Source organism: Eriocheir sinensis, chromosome 17, assembly GCF_024679095.1.
Source record: "Eriocheir sinensis breed Jianghai 21 chromosome 17, ASM2467909v1, whole genome shotgun sequence".
Taxonomy (NCBI): Eukaryota; Metazoa; Arthropoda; class Malacostraca; order Decapoda; family Varunidae; genus Eriocheir; species Eriocheir sinensis.
In genome coordinates, this window is record NC_066525.1 from 10,103,409 (window position 1) to 10,129,148 (window position 25,740).

The following is a 25,740-nucleotide window of genomic DNA, read 5'->3' on the forward strand; positions in this document are numbered from 1 at the left end:
TTGGCTGTGTGAAGGGTCAAGCAGATAAAAATAAGTATTTTAAAATTGTAATGAGGTCATTTTTCAGTCAATCAAAGAAACAATCTGTAAAATTCTGCATTTGTTAAGGGTCATTCTAAAATATATGTAAAGTGTGCGACATAACATCTGTCCCCACTTCCTTCTGTCTCCACCACCAGCAGGCAGTGGCTGTCATTTGGGGCAGGCTAAAGAAAATTTTAGGGTTGCCACCTGTTCCCTAAAATATGGATTTGTTACGTATTGGAGAGTGAGATGTTGCATTCCTTATTTTTCTGAGCTTAAGGTGGCAACCCTAGCTCTGCTCCAAGACTTCACCTCAGGTGAGTGCTATCTGAACAAGGATAATAACCTTGTCAGACATTGATGGCTAGAGAGCTCAATGGACTGAGTACTTTGAGCAGTTGTACATGACAGACCTTCTGAGTGGGCAGCTTCCAGCTGCTTGGTTGCATGTCTCATGCAGATGCTGATCCACCCATTGATGAAAGCTCACCCTCTATGAGGTCGGACGCTGTGGCAAGGTTCAGGGATGGAAAGGCACCTGATATCTGCAACTGTATTGCTCGAATTTCACTTCATACCTTAACACGATCTCTGCATGTCATGAAACACTCGAGAAATTAACAGAGGTGGGCAAGTGCGGTACTTAGTGCGGTAGTGCAGTAGTACCGCATCACAAAAAAAGTACCGCACTACCGTAAGCTTTCTGAAAATACCGCACTACCGCGGACTGCACTAAAAAATCCTGCGGTACTTAGAAAATTATCAAAGACATTTGCAGCGCAGTATGCTCAAAGATTATTATTTTTTTTTTTTACAGCCAATCGGACTCAATCAGGCAATCAGTATAAGTCATCAGAATCAGTGATTCAATCATTCTGACTTTTCAGTTATTGTTTAAAATTAAATACTAAATGAATAACTCAGAGTAAATCGATCGGTTCGTCACTCAACCCAAGGCGGCGTGCCATGATTGCCTCTGACGATGACTGTACATGGCAGTGTACAACAGTACCAGCAAGCATTAACATGATCGCCACTCAATCTCATGTCCCGTATAAATTTTTCTTTGATGCATAGCATAGACCATAGTACATACTATATCTGTTTCTTAGCTTCATTGTAACTTCTCTATTCTCTCTCTCTCTACACACAGAAGATGCCCACCGCATTGCCACATATGTTGCCCGAAATCTTCTTCACTAGCTGTTGTTTCTATTCTAGGCAAATGCCTGATATATATATATATATATATATATATATATATATATATATATATATATATATATATATATATATATATATATATATATATATATATATATGTTTAGGTGCTGGGTTTTCTTTAGATCAATCAATCAATCTTTTCGACCCTTGGATGACTCTACCAGTGTTATATTGTGTGAGAATACCTACACAATATGTTATTGTGTGAAGATTCATCAAGACATCTGCGCTTTTCTCAGGAAAATTCAACATAAAACTTAATTTTAGTCAATTAACTCTTCACCGCATTTCTTTATTTGATTAGTTGGAAATCGGCCTTTAGGTAGTGTTTCAATTCGGCAACCTCATTACAAATTCTGTCAGCAGATATTTTGCTTAGATTTTATAATTTCGTGTTAGGTTGTGACATATAATAATTAACTCTGCTGCATGGTTTATATAACGCGTTGATGGGTGAGAAGCAGCGGGCCCGTGGGCATGAGCGCGTGGGTTGAAAGCTGGTAACGAAGAGAGAAAAATAATTTAAGGGTACAATGGAAGAAAGCTGCGATACAAAAAAGTGTTAGAGGTCTACACAGAGGAACAAGGCGGGCGGCGCGGGGGAGCAGCAGCAGCGTTCCCATATGTGCGACAATGCTTCCTAAATACGGCAGTCAAATCAGGTTAATTAACCTTGATATATTCTTTCCTTTCGCATAAAATATACGGATAATTCAGTTTCACATGTCAGTTTTGATTGATTACCATAATCTTGGGGTGTGTGATAGCTTATAGGCAGAAACCGATAAATGTAAGGTTGTGAGTACGATAATGTGTGTGGTCGGGGGGAGGCGGGGCGGGGCGGGGGCCGGGGCGGCAGTGAGGGACGCCGAGGCTGCTGTGTGGAGGCGCCGAGCCACGGCGTTAGTAAATCAATGCAATGATGGCGAACCCTTACGGAATATTTCCCACCATGCCGACCAACAGTAACACCACGCTCCTGTGTGCTCAGTGCAAAAAGTTTTTCACGTACATGGACAGTGTGGTGCTGTGTGAGGGCGCGTGCAAGCGTTGGTACCACAGCAAGTGTGCCAAGCTGCCCGAGAACAAGTACCGCGTCATCCAGGACCGCGACGAGAACCGCAGCCTCGGGATCAAGTGCATGTGGGCCTGCAAGGACTGCAGGGACCGCCCGGACACACCCAGGGACACCGAGTTTGAGTCCTACGTCAGAGAGAGACTAGGGAAATTAGGACAAGTACTTGAATATTTGGTGTCCAAAATTCAAGACATTGAAAACAGGCAAAAAAATCAAGAAGTGGAAATGAGCAAGGTATTACAAAACTCAGTTTGTAGATTATTTATGTTATTTAGGTAGATGCTTAGTTTGAGAATGTTTAGGTAAATATTTAGTATACTCCTAATTTACACCCAACTCATTCCATGGTTGACATTTCTGGTATATTTTAGTGTGCTCATTCAGTGACTGTTTCTATAGCAAATTGGTTATTTTATTTTATATTTTAACATGCCATGTTTTTGGTTAAGAGTTACTTTATGCATCCAGATCCAGATCCTCCTCTATCTGATTTCCTACTTAACCAACTGCTCTTCTGTTGTTGTATAGGTCATTAGTAGACCTCCAAGAAAACCATAGGGAAGAATTCAAAGGTGAAAAGAAGTAAGAAAATAGCCATGAAGTGTGTGTGGGAACCCGCACAGCTGCAGGCAGTGGAATAGCCCATTGTGATGAAATGTGGGAACATAGGGGTATTTTTTTTTTTTAATGCTGCTTCCTATATTTTTTTCTTCCATTTGATTGTTTTTAAGTTCATTTCAGTGTTTTGAGGCATCATTTGTGAAAATGAACAATGCCGTAACCATAATATGACCATGTCAATCTTACACTCCCTCCCCTCCCCCTGATACCGGTAGGTTGTTCGTATAGGTTGATATTCCATTTATGGTTGAGCACAGGTTAAGCTCAGTTAGGTTTGATTTTTTTTTCACAATGAATATATGTGTGTCTTCTGTTGTCATTGGTGGCAGGGTTGGCCACGGCTGTGAGCCACAGGTTTACGCTACATGTGCACACAAGTTCATGCCAATTTTCACAGTTGTTTTGATCTCTATACATAAATATGATATTCTGAGAGGTTTGAAGGTAAGGGGTTTGGCTATCGTGGGACGTTGTGGGCTTCTCCTCTGCTGCAGAATGCTATGGGGTTCTCTGCTTCTGCTACATGGGTTGCCACACATATTTTGTGGCTGTTTTTTTACTTGTTTCAATCTCTGCATTCTTTCCTATTTTCTCGGAGGCTTGAAGTTTAGTAAAAGACATATACGTATGTCAAGAAAAGAGTAGTTGGTCAATCAAGTAGGGAAGGAGATATGGAAGGATTCATAAAGTAAATCTTTGTCATGTTGTTTATGGAAAATCACTACCGTACATGTATCCATCATTAACCCTATGGGAATCATTTCTTTACTAAGGTCTCACACATTTCTTTACTTAAACTGCGAATTATCTATGCTGCCTCTACACGTGGTATTATAAGATAATAAGATATTGTTCCTCTTCATTCCAATGAAATTGAAATGCTGTAGTGGAAGGGGCTGTGAATACCAGGGAAATTGTGGGGTACAATCATGCATTGCACCCGTGCTGTCACTGCAATGAAGAGATCACAGTTCACCAGTGCGTCATTTTTTTTCCAGAAAATTTTAATGCTAATAATAACATTGTGGAGTTGGCTGCCAGGGGGTAGCCACTGTTATGCTCTTGCACTTGCTGTACAGGTGACCTGTTGGAGAGTCAGCCTTAATACCGGCACAACCTATAAAAGAAAAGAAGAAGAAAAAAAAAAAAGACAAGCAGTATCCATCAATACCTTCTTATTCCCTATTTCTTACACACCACATCTTTTCCAGAAAACTCTTCATGGCTTCTATAATTCTCTCACTTGCTTCACCACTCCATCCCAGCTGCAGCACCATCCATTCCCTCTGTTCTTGCAATCCTCCCATTCATATCCCACCCCATCTCACTCAGTACCACCCTCATCATCTCCATCTTTTCTCTCTGGTACGTCCCACACACCAGTATCACATGTGCCAGAATTTCATCCACACCCCTGTCACACATCTGACACACTGCTGTGGGACTCAGACCACCTGTAATTTCTTTCATTCACATTCATACACTGCACTTGAGCCTGGAAGAGAAGATCACCACCCGGGCTTCCATCATACCAGCTGACACACTGCGGGGCTTCCTTTTCTTGTATCACTCCAAAGTACTCTCACTCCATCGCATGTTTCCACCTCCTCAGACCGTCACCTTTCACTGCACTGTCTATCTCTCTCTTCCACTTTCTCACATCCCATTCTAGACCCTCACTGTTCCTGTTATTGTTTTGGTGTTGGTCTTGGTCTTGGTTTGTAGTTGGTCTTATTCATAAGATTATGTGGTAATTATAAAACTGCAGTAACACCAGTAATCCATACAGTATATTACAATGGTAGTAAGAGTTTCAATCATAAACTCCCTCCTCCAAGTCTTGGTCTTGGTCATCAAGCCAGTGTGGCGAAACCAATGGTGTCCTGTTGAAAAGATGCATCCCTTGGCGTTTTGAGCCAGACATATGATTCAGTTCTGCTCTCCACTCCACTTTCCAATGCCAGGGCAGTCAGAGGTAGCTACAGATGCTCTCGCCTCACCCTCCCTTTATCTCTCCTGAGAATAGTCATAGGTTATCTCACTACGTATATACAGAAGCTATTCATAGCCTACTCCTTAAAAAAATTCTCTCTCTCTCTCTCTCTCTCTCTCACACACACACACACACACACACACACACACACACACACACTAGCAAGCTCATCTAGTGTGGTTGCGAAGATATGTGAGAGACTGGTTAAAAACAGATGGTCAGATTTCTTAGAAAGTGAGAAAATAATCTCGGATTGCCAGTTTGGATTCAGGAGAGGGAGATCTTGTGTCACCAACTTGTGTTATTACTCAAGGGTGTCAAGGTTCCAGTGTTGGGTGCTGTAATCGGAAGGGATAACAAACAACAAGATAAATGGTTAAACACCAGTTTACTTTAAATAAAGTAGAAAACCCCAAAACAGGCCTCACAATCTGAAGTCTCAAACACGAAGGCTTCAGCATGCCGGACTCAGCAATGACCCGTTGCACGGCTTCTTCCTCTTCTGGGCGTCTCGTCCAGAATGGCAATAACGAGGCAGCACAGCTTCTTCCTTGAAGTGGTGTGGCCGAGGGAGGCGCAGGAGGAGAAGGGACATCAGGTTCACAGCAGTAACGGGAGTCCAGGGCGTGGAGAGGAGAGAAGTAAGGCACCCCGAACGAGTCCACAGTGTCTGAGTTAACCCGAGTGAGAGCAGGGCTGGAGCCTTCGTAACATCAAGTGTTCAGAGCGAGGCTTGGCTGCTGTCTGACAAGGAAGGTGCTGGTGCCCGCCAAGTCCCCTCCCACAGCGGGTTGAGAAGCCTCGGTGGTTCAGCTGATCGAGGCGTCGAACGGCGTCAGGCGAACGAGCAGCGGGAGTGTAGCAGATGGTTCGCTGCGCCTCGGTAGTTGAACGGCTTCGAACGGCAAGATGCGGGTGGGCGGCATGAGTGCCCCAGTCGTTCGCCCGCTAAGTTTGTAGTTGCCCTCACACAGGCCCCCATACAAGAATCTAATCCAGGTAGATTCCACAAACAACTACCAAGTGGAAAGAAAAAAGAACATAAGCCAATAAAGTAAAACGGGGAAACTGATGAGGAAACAACGAAGGATTGACTTATGCATGAAGTCTACTCAATAAATCGGGATCCCACATTATCCTTCCCGGCCATATGGACGACACGGTACCTGTAGGCCGGTAGACCCAAGGCCCATCTCAACACCCGGATGATGTCCTGCTGAATCGTTGAAGTACAGCCAGGCGGGGTGGAGAATACATCCCGGTTGTCCATAAGTGGTTCATCGATGGGAAGTTCTGTGGAGCTGGCGTCAGGTGATGGCTCCTCCACTACGGGAACGGGGCTGACAAGAGGTCCTTTCGTAGCTGGTGGAGAGACGGGTCCAACGAGGTCGATGGCAACTTGCGGAAGAAGTTCTGTAACGACAGGTATAGGTTGGAGGGAGACAGGACGTACACGACCTCTTCCCGACATCTGTTGGCACTTATCACAGGAACGACAGTAAGTACGGATGTCTGCTCCTATACCTCGCCAGAAGAAATGTTGAAAGATCTTCATCTCCATCTTATTACGAGAGAAATGTCTGGCCAAGGGACTCTGGTGGGCCGCAGAGAGGATGATTTGACGGGAAACCCATGGCACAACTAGACAGTGTTGGCCTACCTTGTTGGAAAGTGGGGAGGTGAGGCACTTCCTGTAGAGAAGTCTGTTGAGATACAGTTTTTTTTTTTTTTTTTTTTTTTTTTTTTTTTACGTTGTTGCCTATTGCGCCGGTAGGCATCTTCCCGGTGGGGCCTGACGGTCGGCCCAAGGCTTCTTCCAGGTGGGGCCTGATGGTCGGCCCAGCCCGTTCTGGCGCAGGCGAGTGTTTATAGTGGCGCCATCTTCCATTATATATATATATATATATATATATATATATATATATATATATATATATATATATATATATATATATATGTATATTTCCAGGGAAATTGTGGGTCCTCCCTCTTGGTAGGTGGGCAATTTTGGTCCTCTCACGTTCTCACAGGAAGGAGAAGCCGTTTTCCCCTGGGCGATGACACGGGCGAGTTCTATTTCTTTTTCCACTTGCATCTTGGCAAGTTGGAACTCCCTCTCGGCAGCCCGCTCTTCTTTCTCCCTCTCGGCTAGGAGACGTTTTTCTTCTCTCTCGGCAAGGAGACATTTTTCTTCTCTCTCTGCAGCCCGCTCTTCTTTCTCCCTCTCGGCCAGGAGGCGCTTCTCTTCTTTCTCCCTCTCAGCAAGTAGACGTTTTTCCTCTCTCGGCAGCTTGCTCGTTCCTATCGATGGCTTGCTGCTGGACGACGTAGCGGCCAAGATCCTCACCCTCCAACCCCAAGGCTACAGCCTAAGCTTTAAAAACGTCAAAACTCGACATGATTAATAAAAGAGAACAAAGCAAAATAAACCCAACAAAGACAATGACACAAGTAAACAACCCAATAAAGAAAAACAATAAATGCAACAAGAAACCAGACAAAGAACAAAGACCCAACAACAAAAACCAGACCAAGAAAGTGTAACGCAAAACCAAAACAAACGTGAAGAATCAAAACACAAAAGGAAACAAGAAAAATTAGCAAAAAGCCCTGCGAAAAGGGTACTAAGGGGCGTAGAAGCCCACCCAATACTCAAACGAGTGATTGGGTGATAAGGGCAGCACAAGGGCTGAAAAAGTGCTATGGCAGCACCAACAAATCCCACCATGGGCATACAACAGTCCAAAAGAATGGTGAAGGATTAAACACTCACTTCTGGGCCGCAGACAGCAAGTGGCGCTCAAAGGCGACTTAACAAGCCAACCCTTCTGATTAGCAGTTGACCCAATCCTGGCGAGGTTGCCACATGTCGAGGTTCCAGTGTTGGGTGCTGTAATCGGAAGGGATAACAAACAACAAGATAAATGGTTAGACACCAGTTTACTTTAAATAAAGTAGAAAACCCCAAAACAGGCCTCACAATCTGAAGTCTCAAACACGAAGGCTTCAGCACGCCGGATTCAGCAATGACCCGTTGCACAGCTTCTTCCTCTTCTGGGCGTCTCGTCCAGAGTGGCAATGACGAGGCAGCACAGCTTCGTCCTTGAAGTGGTGTAGATGGGTGGATGAGGGAGGCACAGGAGGAGAAGGGGCGTCAGGTTCATAGCAGTAACGGGAGTCCAGGGCATGGAGAGGAGAGAGGTAAGGCACCCAGAACGAGCCCACGGTATCTGAGTTAACCCAAGTAAGAGCAGGGCTGGAGCCTTAGTAGAATCAAGTGTTCAGAGCGAGGCTCAGCCGCTGTATGACAAGGAAGGTGCTGGTACCCGCCAAGTCGCCTCCCACAGTGGGTTGAGAAGCCTCGGTGGTTCAGCCGACCGAGGCGTCGAACGGCATCAGGCGAACGAACAGCGGGAGTGTAGCAGATGGTTCGCTGCGCCTCGGTAGTTGAACGGCAAGATGTGGGCGGGTGGCAGGAGTGCCCCGGTCGTTCGCCTGCTAAGTTGGTAGTTGCCCTCACAAAGGGTGACATTTAATACAGGAGAGAGAAGGCTGGGCAGATGGAGTGTACCTGGATTGGAAAAAGGCATTTGACAAAGTACCGCACAGAAGACTAATTTGGAAAATTAAAAATAGGGGTGGAGTGGGTGATGGACTGACTTAGTAGCTGGAGGACATCCCCAGGGTTTCCAACTGGTGACCTCTGATGAGTGGAGTCCCGCAAGGTTCGGTGTTGGCACCAATAATGTTTGCTGTTTATATAAATGATATGGTGGATGGAGTGTCCAACTATGTGAGTTTGTTTGCAGATGATGCAAAACTGTTGAGACGAGTGAATGACGTGAAGGACTGTGAGGCATTGCAAAGGGACCCGGATAGAATATGGGAGTGGAGTGGTACATGGCAGATGGAGTTCAACCTTAGGAAATGTAAAAAAATGGAGTTTGCTTGGAGTGGTAGAAGATGTGAATATGATTATAAGATGAGAAGTGAGATAATATGCAGAGGAGTGGAGGAAAAAGATTTGGGAGTGACTGTCTCATAGAACATGTCACCGGACAAACACATCAACAGGATGACGGGACAAATTCTGAATTTGCTGAGGAACATAAGGACAGAATTTGTGTACTTGGATGAGGAGATGATGAAGAAAATAATAGTCACGATGATAAGGCCAAGGTTGGAGTATGCAGCAGTGGTCTGGTCTCCTCACGAAAAGAAGAATATAAGGAAGCTGGAAAGAGTGCAGAGAGTGGCAACTAAGATGGTACTGGAACCTTGAGATTGGACTTATGAGGAGAGACTCAATAGCATGGGGCTCACAACCCTGGAGAGAAGAAGAGAAAGAGGAAATCTGATAATGGTGTAGAGAGTGGCGAACGGATTGGAGCATTTGGACAGAGAGGACCTGTGTGTGTTATGTGGAACGAGAGAGAAACAAGAGGACATGGAAAGAAGTTGAGGGCGACCACGTGTAGGAGAGATTTGAAAAAGTGTAGCTTCCCAAACAGAAGCATTGAGCTATGGAATAGACTGGAGGAGGAGGTGGTTTGTGCAAGAAACATTCATGATTTCAAGGAAAAGTTGGATAAGCGTGCATATGGAGATGGGACAGTGTGAGCGTAGCTCTTTCTCCGTATGTCACAACTAGGTAAATCTGCCCTTTTACAGGTCTTATATTTTGTCTGACTGGGTGTCTAGTTACCCTCCTCACTGGAAAGCCCAGTTGGGGAGCTGGTAGAGTTGCTGACAGTCTGACCATACAACAGGCCATACTGGATTACATTATACCAGTAGTAGTTGTCTGAAACACTAGCCTGACAGCTATGCATACTACAAACTGTAATGTATACAAGGGGTCCATGGGTTACGATATCCTTGACATATGATGTTTCGAGGTTACGACGCAGCCCCCATGAATTATTAAAAAATCCTTGTTTTGACATATTTGTGTCATAATTATGAACTTCACGTGTGAAGTAGTTCGTGACCGTGGCATAAGAATACGTCGTCACACTGCTCCTGACCGAGGAAGAAGGCAAGCTCATTTCCCGCTGTATGCCATTTTGGTTTGTTGTGCTTTTGCTCTCTTTGGTTTGTGTTCTTTTTTCATTGACTTTTGGCCTTCATTATGTCTCCCAAGCATAAGGCAGACACTTCTGATGGCAGTGCTTTGAAGAAAAGGAAAGGGATCACAAAGGAAGTGAAATTAGACGTTGTGAAACGATCAGAAAAGGGAGGAAGGGCGATGAATATTGGTCATGTGCTGAACTTCAGCTTCATATTTATATTTATATGAATATATTATATTTAGCTTTTTATTTATGGCTTAGAAGTGTTTTTCATACAAATATTTACTGTAATTATGACTTTACTACTGCATCAGCATAAGTGAGTGATTTAGGTGCTTGTGGCACTTTGATTTGAGGGTTGGGCTGACAGTTCCCTCTTATAAAGGGTGTTTTTCGACTTGGGTACATAATTGGGTTACGACGTGTTGTAGGAACGGAACTCCGTCGTAAGTCAAGGATCCCCCTTTGTATGTAAAGTTCTTATAAATACGTAGTCATTAACCCTTTCCCATTCAGATGATGGCTTTCGTCGTTATGTTTTTTTTTGGCGCAGATGTCATGATGATGACATCTAAAAAAAGCTTTTTTAAATATTAAGATATATCTCTAATCGTCAAATGTTGGATGACTGACCTTTGCGTTGCTTGATACTTCTTGCTTGTCCCCATGAGCGGAGCGAAGGTGGTGGACGGCTTGTAGGACAACAAAGGATTTAGTGCAGTGTTTGTTTCTATCACAAGGAGTCACTTGTTCCTGAAACTATATATGTCATGAGAAAGGACATTTAACCCCCTTTGACCGCATAAGTTTTTCTCGGGAGATCCCCCTGAACACAAAAGTCAGCAGAAAATGAACTTTGAAACTGAGAAAATGTCATAAAAGGTGTTTTATAGAAAATTTTCTGGCACACCATGCTGTGAAATCCGTTTCTTTCTGGGTTGTCTCATTTGTCTCCAAGATTCCCCCCAAATTCCAACTTTTTACTGGTGCGATGTACAGAAAAAATTATTGAAGAAAAGCTGCTCATTTTATCATGATGGAGTCTTTTAAATATAGTTTCTTATTTTTGACCCGGAAATTTACTGCCTGCAGAGAGCCAAAGTTGCAGTGAAATTAAAAAAAAGAAATGTAATTTTTTTTTCATTTTGGAATGAATCTCATTGAATAAAAGTTGTAGGATAGGATCCTTATAACTCTATTGTGAAATCAGATTTTTATTTTGACTGACTGTTTGGCTGGAATTCCATGATTCCCCCCAAATTTCAACTTTTTACTGATGCGACATACAGGAAAATTTATTGAACGTAAGTTGCTCATTTTATCTCGATGGAGTCTGAAAAATGTAGTTTATAATCTTTTACCCAGAAATTTACTGCCTACAGAGAACCAAAGTAGAAAATCATCCGTATAACTCAGTAGTAAAATCAGATTATGATTTGGATTGACCGTTTGGCTGGAATTCCAAGTTTCCCAAAAATTCCAACTTTTTACTGGTGTGAGGTACAGGAATATTTATTGAAAAAAAGTTGCTCATTTTATCACGATGAAGTGTGAAAAATATAGTTTATAAACTTTTACCTGGAAAGTTACTGCCCACAGAGAGCCTAAGTTGCAGTGAAACTCGAAAAAATAATTTTTGTAAGTTTTTGTAGCTTTTTTCATTCTGGAATGAATTTCATTGAATAAAAGTAGTAGAAAATCATTCATACAACTTAACTGTAAAATCAGATTATGATGATGAAAAATGACTTTGCTATAAGCATTAGAAGTAAAACATCTGTGCAACTGGTTGAAATTCCTGCCAGTGCAGGTCATGAGAAAAGTGCAGTTATCACAGACGACCCTGACAAGAAAGGGTTAAAATCTCAGTTTACTCTTAAGTACTCACCACAAAGTCTCTGCCATTTTCTTTTTTACCTTCAGGTTCTTAAACATATTATACCATCCAAATTTTTTGCTAATTAGTGCAGTTTTCTATAAAAATCAGATAATAATATGAAATGAGTAATAAGAATTGGATCATAAATACAGGTGGCTGTTCAGATGATAACTGTAAACAGAGGATGTGTTTGTGTGGCGGTAGGGTGGTGGTGGTATGGTCTCATTTACACAAAGCAAGGAGAGAGAAAAGTCAAGTGTGTAAGTAACTTGCTACAAGTTACTTGCTATGTGTAGGCATATACCTGCTTCAAATTTTTTGGCAAGTCAAGTAAGAGGTAAGTTGCCTCTTACTTGACGATGATAACTGAGTGTTGTGAAAGGTGTGGAGTGTGGAGTTGACAGGGGGAGAAATTGAATTTTTGAGGCATTGAAGGATTCAAAGTTCCTTCTGCCCCATTCAGAAATTATATCAGGCCGGAGTTAAAGCATTCTATAGCGTCCAACCTCAAGTCCTGTAATTCATGTTGGGGTCATTTGCTAAAAGATGTTGAGTAATACAAAGTAGAGCCATCAGTGTAGGAGTGGATGAAACAGTTTGTTATGGAAGGATCATAAGTGAACAGTAAAAAGAGAGTGGGAGATAGTACAGAACCCTGTGGAACACAACTGTTGATAGGTTTAGGGGAGGAACAGCAACCATCTACCACAGAAAAGATAGATCAACCTGAAAGGAAGTTGATAATAAAAGTATGGAGAGAGGGATAGAAAATCTGTGCTAGACTCTGAAAAAAGCTTTCAAGTTGTCTAAGGCAGCAGCAAAAGTTTCACTGAAACAGCTAAGAGAGGTTGACCAGGAGTCAGTTAAGAGAGCAAGATCACTATTAGAATGCCCCTTGTGGAACCCATACTATTGGCGATCAGAAAGGTCTGAAGTTGATTGATGCTTTAGAACTTTGCTGTTAAGGATTGTTTCAAAAGCTTTAGAAAGACAAAGGTTGTATATTGATGTATTTCCAGCAGGAAGGTAAGATAAGTATTGACAGGCAGAGACGAAAGTGTTTAACCAAGCAGGGTGTCAGCACAGAAGAACTGTGTTCATAAGCCTTCTGAGGACTCAAGCCTGAAAGGGCATAGAAAATATCATTCCTTAGAATTTCAATAACCGGCATAGTGGAGTCAGAATTTTCAGAGAAAGTTTGAATGAAGAGTTCAGCTTTAGAGACAGATGTGTCAACTGAGCAGCCTAAGGCGAGGTGAGAAAGATGATGAAATAAAGTTGTTAGATATTTTTGACTAGATACCAGAGGGCTCTGGAAGAATTAAAGAAAGCAAGATGTGGCATTTTTATTGAAAGTATTTTTGGTCAGTTAAAGAATAGATTCAATATGCTTCAGGGCAGAAATGTAAAGATCATGCTTAGCAGGAGTGTGAAGGTTCAGGTACCTTTTTTAAGCTGCCTCTCAATCTTTGATGGCTCGAGAACAAGCGTGACTGAACCAGGGCATGGGGAGTAGAGAAAGTAGTAAATGGAATGAGTGCCTCCATCCCAGAGTCAGCCAACTCTGTAATGTGCTGGGCACATATAGAGGGGTATCTGACCTGAAAGCAGTAATCATTCCATGGGAAGTCGGAAAAGTACATCCTCTTGTGATCTCACTGAGCTGAAGCATAATGCTAGAAGTACTGCCTCCTCATTGGGTTCAGAGGCTGTACTCTGGTAGGGTAATGACTGGTTACTGTAATGTGAGGAGTACATGCAGCTTAAGTTCCACAGGTAACTGAAGCATGGGTGAGCTGGCCCGGCTCACCCCAACCTTCCACCCTCCTGCAACCCGGCTGTACCCAGTGTGTGAGGACAATGGTTGGTTGGGAAGGTGGGGTTGGGGGGTAAAAAGCATGGGAACTTTGTGTAAACAAGCCACTGCTCTACCCATGTCAGGATATTTGAAATGTCAACTCATTACTTAACCAAGTATTACTAATATTATTGGCCTGGCCATAAGTGTGAGTGGTCATAAGCCACATATGTCATAACTCGAGGACTACCTGTATGTCCAGTGTGCAAACTGTGCATGTGGCCACCTAGCGGGTGTTGTGGGCATTGATTGGGGGATGGAATATGATGTATGGCCTGATTTCTTTTTCGTTCACTTTGAGTAAGGTACATAATGAATTTATGAAATGCTGATTTAGTGAATGCTTTGGATAAGTGACTGTTTTCATTAAAAGTTAAATGTGAGAAGAAAACGGGCACATTTAATGGTAAAAACAAACTAGTTTGAGTAAAAGTGGGTAAACTATAATTATCTGCCATTACCCAGTGTATAATGTACTGTATTACTTTATTATTATGCTTGAAATGTTTACATGTCTATTCTTATGCACGGTCTAATTTAGAACCTAACATTCGTGCAATAGGAGTGATTACTGTATGTAATTTGGTTTATCATTTATTTATATTATTTATTTGAAATGTTGTAGATTATTTCGTATTGCATCTTCATTTAGAAAGACTTACAAAATCATACAGTATTGAAACAATTGAATGTGTGTCTTAGAAATAGTTTTTTTCCAAAAGCTTCAAGAACGCTTCAGGATATTCCTTTAGGTAAGTACACAATCTTGAGTGGCATGAATGGCTCATATTATTGGTAGGATATATCCCCCATAACACATGAACGCTTGAGATTTTCCCCAAGGAAGAGAAAACATGTTTCAGAAGAAAGTTATGGGCTCAGCAAAATTATTTCTGACCATTACCTATGTTAATTGAAAACACTTATGTACAGAATTATGTTGCTTCAGTTGCTATAAGCACAGTATTTAACAAAGTGCTACCATAATGATTCTGAAGCTTGAGAAAGTGTTTCACCCTCTTTCGTCAATGCCAGGTTTTCAAGGAGAGAGGTCTTTTGTCGATTTTTTTAATATTTTCATTAGACTTTTAGCACTATAGAACATGTTACTGTTATAATATCTGTTAAATTAAATAGTAACTTGTCATTCTGATGTAGCCAGGGCCTAATAATGCAGCCATCAATCCTTAACAGACATATTCAGCTGTCTTAAGTCCTGCATATTTGAATCTGTGTAAAGTGTGAATTTACTTGCCACTTGCTTTGATGATTCTATATGCATGAGTCTCTTACATGATGTGTGAGAAGTTAAAATATCCAGCATCAGTGTGGTTGGCTTGCATTATGGAGTCATTTTTGTGTTCTCTGATACTACTTATGTTTGTCTCAGTTTGAACATTATTGGACTCCTCTGTGTCGTGATGAACTTTAGCATTCAGACAAGTATTTCTTCCTTGGTGTTTCATATTAATCTCAGTTGTTTTGCCAAAAGTATTTTTCGTTGGATTAGTCAAAGTAATGATTGTTGATTGGGACCTTTCTTAAACCTTAGCAGGCAGCAGCAGTTGTTTAGTAGCGCCCAGTTAAAAGAATCATTTGTAGATATATACAGTGGAATCTCAGTTCACGAACTCAATTCGTTCCTGAAGGCCATTCGTCACCCGAAATGTTCGTAACCCGAAGCTATTTTCTCAATAAGAATCAATGTAAAATGGATTAATCCGTTCCTCAACCCCATATGATTGCTTATTTAAACTTTTATAACAGTACTGTGTGCAAAAGTTCATAACCCAAAACCAATGGAAATTATAAATCTAACACAAAAAAATAGGTATTCAATAATATACACATAAAATAGAAGAAAACTTAATTCAGTTTTATTGTACCTGTACAGAGAAGAGTTGACAGCTCAGTAGGCGGTGTCACATTGGCCGTTTCCCTCAAACCGCTGGGGCTACAGGCTACCGTGATTGCCCGTACGCCCAACTGTTGGTTCCATCTGTATGGATGGAAAACGGTTGTAGTTACGATCAACCATGCGGCTAATATGTAAACAGACAACGGCAGTGGGTGAAGAGTGAAAAGTAGTGGAATAAGTGGAGACTTGTAAAGTGGACTGGCAGAGCTACTTTGTTGACTATTAATTGACAAAATAAGAGAACACTGTGCTGTGGGACCAAAACATTTTTTCTCCATTCTATGAAAATTGATGGACTCCCAGTCTTAACAGCACAGTTCTCTGACGAGGTTTGGGTAAACACTCCTGCCCTCCTGTCCTTGAAGCCATGATCGTGCCCCCAACTTGTTTGCACTGATAATCTTTGCGCCAGAGTTGGTGCTTTGTGACTTTATTATGTATGCCTCCCACACCATCATAAAAATGTAAGAGGCAACTGTTCTGAAATCTGTGTTTTCACTTCTGTCCGTAACTGTACCTATGAGGGAACCACAAAGGTCCAGGAATTAGAAATTGCTACAGGCCAGGGAAACAGCTCATTCACAGATGTTTACAGTACTTGGTCTGGTATTTGCCAATATTCAGTACCTGCCCTGGACTTTTACCACTCTTTGGCCAGCTCATTTAAGCAGCACATATAAGAGAGTAACTAAAACAAACTATTTGAAGATATGCATTATGTGTCAACAGATGATGCATCTAGTGGCAGTTACAAAGCATCTGCCATTTTTGGGATTTCAAACATATAATACCATGTGAATTATTTATTAATAAATGCTTTCCATAAAAATCAGGTACTAATAGTGTAAAACGAATAATGACAATGATCATAGCTACTAGTAGCCCTTCAAATGTTCTGTCAAGGATTGAGTGGTGTTTCTGCACTATCTACTCTCCTGCCCTAACCACCCTGTTTCCTCATAGCTTGCCTTGCCCCAATGCCCCACCCCTGTGTTTGGTTGACCCTTTAACCATGCTACATTATTAAATTGTGCTACCAAGTCTTGCCAAAATGGCAGTGTTAGCCTTGGTCTTGGTCCCCACCACCAAAGTCATGTGAAGGGTTGTGTGGTTGTGTTGGTGGAGGGGTGGGAGGGATCAGTTTTTGTAAACAAAAGACATGTTGTAGTTATATGAGTGCCAATATCACCTCTGCTGCATCCTCTTACCTTCTGTGAATGTTTTGTTCAACTACGATTTCTGTTTCCAGTAAACGTTTGCCTTTAGAAACTGCTGCAGGAATATCGTGAGGGAACTGTTGTGAGATGCTATCTTGGTAACCAACTGGTGTCTGCTAGATCTAGTAGGAAAGCTTAAATAGCAGACTATAAGCCTGTAAACTGGTAGAATAATGACTCGCAATATGAGCATGAGCAGTACTTACAGTTTGAGTGAGTTCCAAAGGTAACTGAGGGGAAAGCGTGGGTGTACTGGCCTTGCCCACCCATCTTGCCCCCCTCCTGCCTTACCCCAGCCTGACTGGGGTGGGGCCAATGCATGAGGATGGCAGTTGGGTGAGTGGGTGGGGGGGGTACAGCTGTGCTATGTATACAATCTGCACCTTGCTGTCCTCTTTCCTCCGGTGTTAAAAGCTGCACTTCTTTCAGTCTCTCTTCATAGATTAAGTCCCCGAGCTCTGGTACCATCTTGATGGCTATTCTTTGTATTCTTTCTATTAGTTTTACATGTTTTTTCTTGTGAGGAGACCATACTACTTCTGCAGAAAGTTGAGGCTTTCAAATGCTATGCAGTACAATAATCATGACTGAATTCTATTATAAAAATAATAGTTTTATTAGTTTCAACATATGAATGAATACCCAGTGCATTGGCAGCCTCTATATCATATTGCATCCATGAGTAGAACCTGAATGGGTAGAAATTGCCCTTGGGAAAAAAAATTGTTAAAGGAAACTGGCATTTCTGAAATGAGGTAAAGTAGTGAAGGTAACATTCGTTAAAGTGAATTTTTGTTGCACGAATGTTTGTTAAGTGAGATTTGCTTGTATTGCCTTTTTGATATGTCAGTTAGATCTCAAATAAAAACTGAAATCTACATGCTACCTCTGATGACTGAGTCACTCTGAATTACAGTTGTAGTCAGTGGCGGAGTTATCCTACATATAGTAAACACTGCACAAAAAAATGGAGAGTAGCATGCAAGCTGCCTTCCGGACGGGCAGATACTTACACATTTACCTCTCGGCCAGTCTATTGTGGGAAGGGACAGTGCTACCACTTTATTACTTTTATAAAATTTATGTTCATCTTTGACTCAACAAAAACTGATGTACTCACACCAGAAGCTTTTTCCTCTGCAAATTTAAATGAGTTTTTTACACGTATGTGCACCAGGTGATGTTTCACATAAAGACATTTTGGCACATATATGCATCACGTGTGTGAGAGGGTTAAGTGTATTTATGTGAGCAAAACTATCAGCATTAACCCCTTCACTCCGGCGATGCCGACGTCGGCGTCCGACAGGTGTCTGACGGCGTCACCGTTAGTCCTCTTCTAAACCTCTTAATCCTCTTCCATTTTCTCTTAATCCTGTTCTAAATATCTTAAGAGGAAATGGAAGAGGATTAAGAGGAATTTAGAGGAGGATTAATCCTTTTCCATTTCCTCGACCCTTTCCATCCTGTGACGCCGACGTCTGCATCACAGATGGAAAGGGTTAAGACCATAACCCTAGGTGACAACTTAGTTGTCATGATGAGATGACAAACCATAGTCATTTGCTCATTTTTTTGTAAAAATGCTTGTATTTGCAGTGGTGTTGGGGTTTGGGATTTGGTAACATGACTCCCTTTATTCCCCCAACCTCCCATTTGACTCAACTAGACAGTGACAGAGTGTGTTTTGGATTATAAGTGAAAGACCAGACAGCGAGTGAGTGAGTGTTGTAAAATAGAAATGAAAAAGTTACAGAAAGTGATTGACTTTTAGTGTCATAAGTTCATGAAATCCTTGTACATAGCTTTTCATTATAAGATATACTATAAAAACAGTATTGTAACAGTAGTTGTATATATTTAACCCTTTCTATCTGTGACGCAGACGTTGGCGTCACAGTATGGAAAGGGTTAAGAGGAAATGGAAGAAGATTAATCCTCTTCTAAACCTCTCAATCCTCCTCTAAATTCCTCTTAATCCTCTTCCATTTCCTCTTAAGAGGTTTAGAAGAGGATTAAGAGGAAATGGAAGAGGATTAAGAGGTTTAGAAGAGGACTAACCCTTTCCATATGGTGACGCTGTCGAACGTCGGTGTCGCTGGAGTGAAGGGGTTAAGTCATATTGCGCTTGCATGGAGCAGTGGTCAGAGTGCCTGGCAACGACTTCTTGGACTCAGGTTCAAATCCCGGCCAGGGAAGGTAAACTCTAGCAATCCCAGACATTATATTGGCTCTTGTCCTGTGGTAATGGGTTCTTACCCTCTACAGGCTAAAATGGCCAGCGGTACAGAGATGAGCACCACAGCTATGCACTGCTATAGTGTATGCACCCAACTTTATCTGTTGGAGAAGTTTTGTGATGTGGAAAGTAAGAAAATATATACCAAAATATAAAAATTAGTAAAAGTACCAACTTATTAAAATTCTGAAGAAAAAAAATATTGATTGCCTATCTATTGATCTGCTGACAGTGCTGTTAAGGAGCCGAAGGATAGTACTTTCAAATGCAGCTTGTTTCAGTGCTCTAGATTAAAATAAATTCTGGCAAATTTTTGAAAACCGGCCAAAAATCACTGCACATTCCAGGCTGAAGAGAGCGATGAGCATCAAATATTCCCAGGCTGAAGGGATTAAGATTGAGATATGCAAAACAGTTTCAATACTATTCAAATAACTTTTCATTATGGGGAGACAGTGTGCAAAACTGTCACAAAGTCCCACAGAAATATAGTAAAACCCTTATAACTCGGCATGATAAGGGCTCCGGCCTTGCCGAGTTATTCAATTTTCCGAGTTATGTAAATTCCCCATTCCCCTTCCCCCCATTTGCATAAACAGCCAAAATATTGAAAACACTGCACTACACAGCAGCAGTAAAAGCTTAAATTAACATTTACTAATGAAAGGGCTGCTGTAGTCATGTAGTCTAAGCAGACAACACGTGGGTGTTTGAGGAGCGAGCAGGGAGAGTGAGGGTACATGTTTAATACAGGGATAGCGCAGGCAAGCCTTGACAAGTGTATACCGCAAGATGTGGAGATAACTCGGCAGCATACCAAGATGAATCAGAGAGTGCTGGAGAGTGAGATCACATGGACTTTGTTAAAACTAGGCAACATGCCGAGATGCATGAATTTTTTCCTTTTTTTTTATTATTATTTATTTTTTATTATTATTATTTTTTTTTTTTCATTGCCTTGCCGAGTTATATCAAATTCTGAGTTATACAGTTCCGAGTTATAAGGGTTTTACTGTACATGTATATAAGAGGGGTTACATTCCCAATCACCTTGACCCAAGAAAAGTCAATATATAGGAAAAAATATATGTATTTTCTATTTTACACTGTTAGGAGCCATGGTAATACTGGTGGTGCTAGTCGTAAAATGCCTTTATTACCTCTGGGTCTATACTCGTGCAATGTGAGGCTGAAGACTCCACTTAACTGGCTGGCTATAGTCAATCCAAGAGGAACTGGCGGATTGGGGGGTGAGAGGTGCGGGTCAGCCCCGCACCGCACCTTGCCACACACTCTCAACACTCCTCGCTTCCTCTTATATGTCAGCTATTTACTACCTTTAAATGAATTTAATTAAATAATTGGATAATCCAATAAGGTCATATAGCGTTCAGATTGTTTCGTTTTTAAGATAATAACAAATATTTTGTATAAATACCACGACACTTGACAACGTTGTATTCCGACGTTGTCATTCTACACATCCAGAGCCCAGGTCACTTCTCTCAAGGTCATAGAAGGGTCAGCAGGTGAGCCCATGGGTGGCCCGCTCCCGCCTCTGCCTCTCCCTTCCCTCCCTCTCCCTGCCTCTCCACGTCGTTGGCTGCACAGCCGCGAGAAAGAACTCATTTACAATGTAAACAAGTACTTTTTAGACGAAAAAAATAACAGAGGATTTATCATACCACTCACAAGAGTAACTGCAAGAACAGCGAGAGCCACTAATGTTAGTGAAAGAACTATTGAAAGAGTCTGCGCCAAACTGGATCATGAGTGCATGATGAACAGGTCACCAAGACCACCTGTATTCTCGTCCCTGAAGAAGAGAGAGAGAGAGAGAGAGAGAGAAGAGAGAGGAGGAGGAGGAGGAGGAGGAAATGAAGGGAGGCTAATGGTGGTTCACTTAACACCTTGACGACGAGATGTGGCAGCGTGGTACGGGAGGAGAGACCCCCGCAGAAACCCCCCAATCCGCCAGTTCCTCGTGGATTCACTATACCAGCAGTACCATCTAGCGTGGGTGGGAGCATGTCCGGCATGCAGTTTGAAAATAAATTTGTATGTATGTACATATTATTTCTGAAGTATTTTTTATTGAAATGAATTTACAAAAGCCACCTACTTAGCTGTCTTTTGCAATAATATAGACTATAGTACAAAAAAAGCTGTAGTCCGTACAAAAACACAACAGTATTAGGTCATTTATAACTTTGTCCTAGGCTCTGTCACCTCATTATTTTCTTGGTAACTGATGGCCAGTTACCAATTTGTCAACTTATCCATTTGAGCCATAAAAGTCAAATAACTGACAAAATAAAGCCCTGTGTATCGTTGTTGTTAAAGATTTACTCCCTCCTAATAGGGGGAGAACGGGCCTTTTGCCAAAGGTGGCCCATAGCAGGGTGCCGACAGACCGACTCTATCGGCTAATGTTACCCGAGTCGACCAATTACAATGGATATTCATTGATAACAAAAGGGTTGACTTTTGATATTGTTAACAGTTTACCTTGGGATCTTTAAATCTCTTGCTATTTTGTTTTGGTCTCTACCAACTTATGCCTTCAAGTAAGTCACTTTCTATAACAGGCTGGTGAGCACATGGCAGTGCTTACTAGGAGTAGTAGTAGGAATCATGGGTTGAGCCAAGGTAGTAATGGTACTTGTAGTCAAATCAGCCAGGCAGAGAGTGAGGCAGAACCTTACATGTGGCTAGCTATCAGCACTACTAGCTATCAGACAGGCAGATGTTTGACACACAGTAACACGGGCTTCCTGTACCAGTGAAAGTAATAATTTCTTGAACTCGTATTTAAAAATAATTACGTATATAGAACTTTCTTTTTAAGGTATGGCTACTATTAAGATTGTGATGGGTTATGAATTTACACTTTTTTTTTTTTACCATACAGAAATCATCAGTTATTCGTGATGGAACAAAAGTACACTTTTTTTTTCTTTCAGCGTGCAATTTTTATAGCTCCTTTAAACATACAAGGAATCTGAATGCTGAATGCCACAACCATGCTGTGAACTAACAGATTATAAGTAAATATAATTATAAATGTAAGCATTTTGCATGTACTGTCCTGTCTTAAAGCACATATTGATAACATTTGAATAACTGCAAGTAGTGATGTTTGTTAGGGTTGTGTTACGTAGGTACCAATCTACCAGTAGCACCAACTGGCTCTTAACTACACCAACAAACAACATGCCCTGCCAACTATGGAGATCCAAATATCCAGCCTTGGGCAAAATTTTTATCTTCCTCTGGCTTCTGGGCATAGGATTTCTACCACCTTTCAGATGTAAGTTGATGGAGCACCGCTGATAGCTCATATACCTAGTTATTGAACTAATTTGGAATGCTAATCAGAGAAGACAAGAATTAATCTTTGTCATCTTATGATTAGTCTAAATACAAAACCTAGTGTTTCCCAATCTTGGAATATCTGTGGTAAAGTTTCTTGGGCTTTTTTTATACCTGAAACTCAATAAACAGGTAAATGACTGCACAGTAACTAAATAATTTGCAATCATTACCTCATAATTCATATACACATACAGAAGTGCTTTCATGCTCATCATATCCCTCAAGAAAACAGGGTATGATAATTAAGTCAATATCATTTTATTTATAATTTTTTTTAATACCCTTCCCTCTTTATACAGTTCTGGCAGCAACAGCAGACCACCGTTGCCATGCAAGGGGCTGCCCTGCCCAGTCCAAGAACCTCACACATCTTCCAAGACTATGGCAATCAGGGACACCATTCTGGTCAACAACTTACAGCCAATGCACAACAAACCACCAAAGATCATATCCATGGATTCACCCCAATGGAGCACAAAATTATTCATGAAGTTAAATTAAAAATGGACTCAGGTGCAGGCAAGCAGCAGGAGGTTGAGGGGCACACTGGTGATGGCTTGCACCTCATGAGGCCCCTGATTGACCCCATCACTGGCCAGGAGATCGAGGGCACACAAACACAAGTTAGTTCATGATATTTCTTTCTGATAAATTTGTCTCATCAACAGTAAATTTATAATGTTTGATGCAGTAGAACCTCTAATAACTGAGGAACTTGGCCCCTAAAGCACCTTGATAGCACAAATTGCTACTAAAGCTGCACTTCGCATGTCTGGCAGGTTGTTACACTACTGAAAGACATATATCTATGGTGCTAAACTTTTTAAACAATTCCCATTGAGATTATGAAGTTGACCACAATGTCCAGATATTACAAAATTCTCAGTGCAACTGATGGCAATAATAAGTATCAGTGCTTATCAAGATTTTAAGAAAGTACAAGAAAATGACCACTTGCCAAGGCATCAGTTAGCAAGGTTCCACTGTACAAGCGTCAGGATGGCCAGCACTATGTTTATCGTTACTGTTCTAATATGATAGCTGGGAAGTTTTACTTGAATTTAGGTTTTGTACATATTTTCAAACTTCAATGCATGAAGTAGTATCTTAGTGATGGACATCCCCTTAGTATAAGAAGCATGATATAAGTCACCACCATAATGCATGTTATAAACCAGTAAGGACTTTTATCCTGGAAATATGGTGATTGTTGGGCTCATATAGTTGATGTAAATGCATGATATGGTCATGAAATATGACTTCTAGTTTGATCAATGTTTTGGATCTCATTATGTTTGTCAAAAGGGTTATGTTAGATGCCAAACTATGAAAGAAAACTTATTAAGATATTGAAAAAGATTGCTTGCTGGCTCCAGTCATTAATACTGGAAAAAAAAAAAAAATGCATGGGTGGGTTACCTAAATGTAGATAATTACTGAAGTTGAGAAATGATAATGAAACAGTTAATAACATAACAGGTAATTACATAATTGGGAATTAATTAACGTTTTGTTCAGTCAGTAAGGTTTAAGGGAGCGTTGACTAATTTACTTCTGGCGGTAACAACAGAATTCATCCCATGGCTTTAGCTAATTTATGCAAGTCCTTTTGAAATGTTATTCCTATACTTCCTGGAAAAAGAAAATAGACCCCTTTAATCATGACACTGATAGCACAAAAATTAAAGGATCATTTTGATTGAGGGTACCATTTAGCCTATCATTCAGAAGAGTTTTCTTTGTGTCTAATAAAAGAGTAACTATAGTAAAAAAAAATCAGACTGAATTTTTCATACAGCTCTGCACTTCTCCATATTATATGTTTTTTAAATGAATACTCTATAATATTATAATATTGAATTGGAGGGAATAGAATAATTAAAAATGTTTGAAACTATATATATATATATATATATATATATATATATATATATATATATATATATATATATATATATATATATATATATATATATATATATATATATATATATATATATATATATATATATATATATATATATATATATATATATATATATATATATATATATATATATATATATATATATATATATATATATATATATATATATATATATATATATATATATATATATATATATATATATATATATATATATATATATATATATATATATATATATATATATATATATATATATATATATATATATATATATATATATATATATATATATATATATATATATATATATATATATATATATATATATATATATATATATATATATATATATATATATATATATATATATATATATATATATATATATATATATATATATATATATATATATATATATATATATATATATATATATATATATATATATATATATATATATATATATATATATATATATATATATATATATATATATATATATATATATATATATATATATATATATATATATATATATATATATATATATATATATATATATATATATATATATATATATATATGTATATATATATATGCGCCATTTGGTGTTTAAAAGGTTCCAGATGCATCAGGTTTTTCCATTTTCTTCCTCTCACTCATCTCCCTTTTCACTTACAATGGGAAGTCTTTTATTCCTGGCACTACTTGGTGTATGATCTGACTGCTCAGTGGTGTGAGATACAGTGTCGTCACTCATTTTGCTTTCCTTCCTCTTTTTTCTTCCTTTTCTGCACTTGCCTTTCTTCCCAGATGAACACTTCAATGCACACTGACTATTGTGAAAGGAGTGTTTGGGGAGCATACTGGTGGTAAATAAAGGAAAAGCCACGATTACTTTCCGAGTAAGGCCACCAGACTATTGAGCCTTCATTTCACATTCTCCCTTGATATACATACTTCCGCCTAGGAAAAGGTGCCAGAAACATCCAGACAATGATTGTTTCATTCCACCACAGAAAAAAAATAATAGTTATCAGTTTAGTGACCTATATAGTAACATTGCCCATATATTTGGGTAGCCTGTGCTCACCACATTTGTGTCTATTTTGTTAATAAAAATCTATATTGAAAATAAATTTAAGGACAAAACTTAACCCTTTCCATCCGTGACGCAGACGTTGGCGTCACAGTATGGAAAGGGTCAAAAGGAAATGGAAGAGGGTTAATCCTCGTCTAAACCTCTCAATCCTCCTTTAAGTTCCTTTTAATCCTCTTCCATTTCCTCTTAAGAGGTTTAGAAAAGGATTAC

The 25,740-nt window shown here is 40.1% G+C and overlaps 1 protein-coding gene across 1 annotated transcript in view; it reads left to right on the forward strand.

Moving 5' to 3' along the window:
• The first annotated feature begins 2,027 nt into the window (after window positions 1–2,027).
• Window positions 2,028–25,740, forward strand: part of LOC126999927 (zinc finger protein 181-like) — a 66,827-nt gene continuing 43,114 nt past the window's right edge. The window contains exons 1-2 of the mRNA XM_050863089.1: window positions 2,028–2,560; window positions 22,798–23,121. Of these exons, the coding sequence (XP_050719046.1) occupies window positions 2,168–2,560; window positions 22,798–23,121 (717 nt within the window). The 5' untranslated portion in view covers window positions 2,028–2,167. The remainder of the gene's footprint in view (window positions 2,561–22,797; window positions 23,122–25,740) is intronic.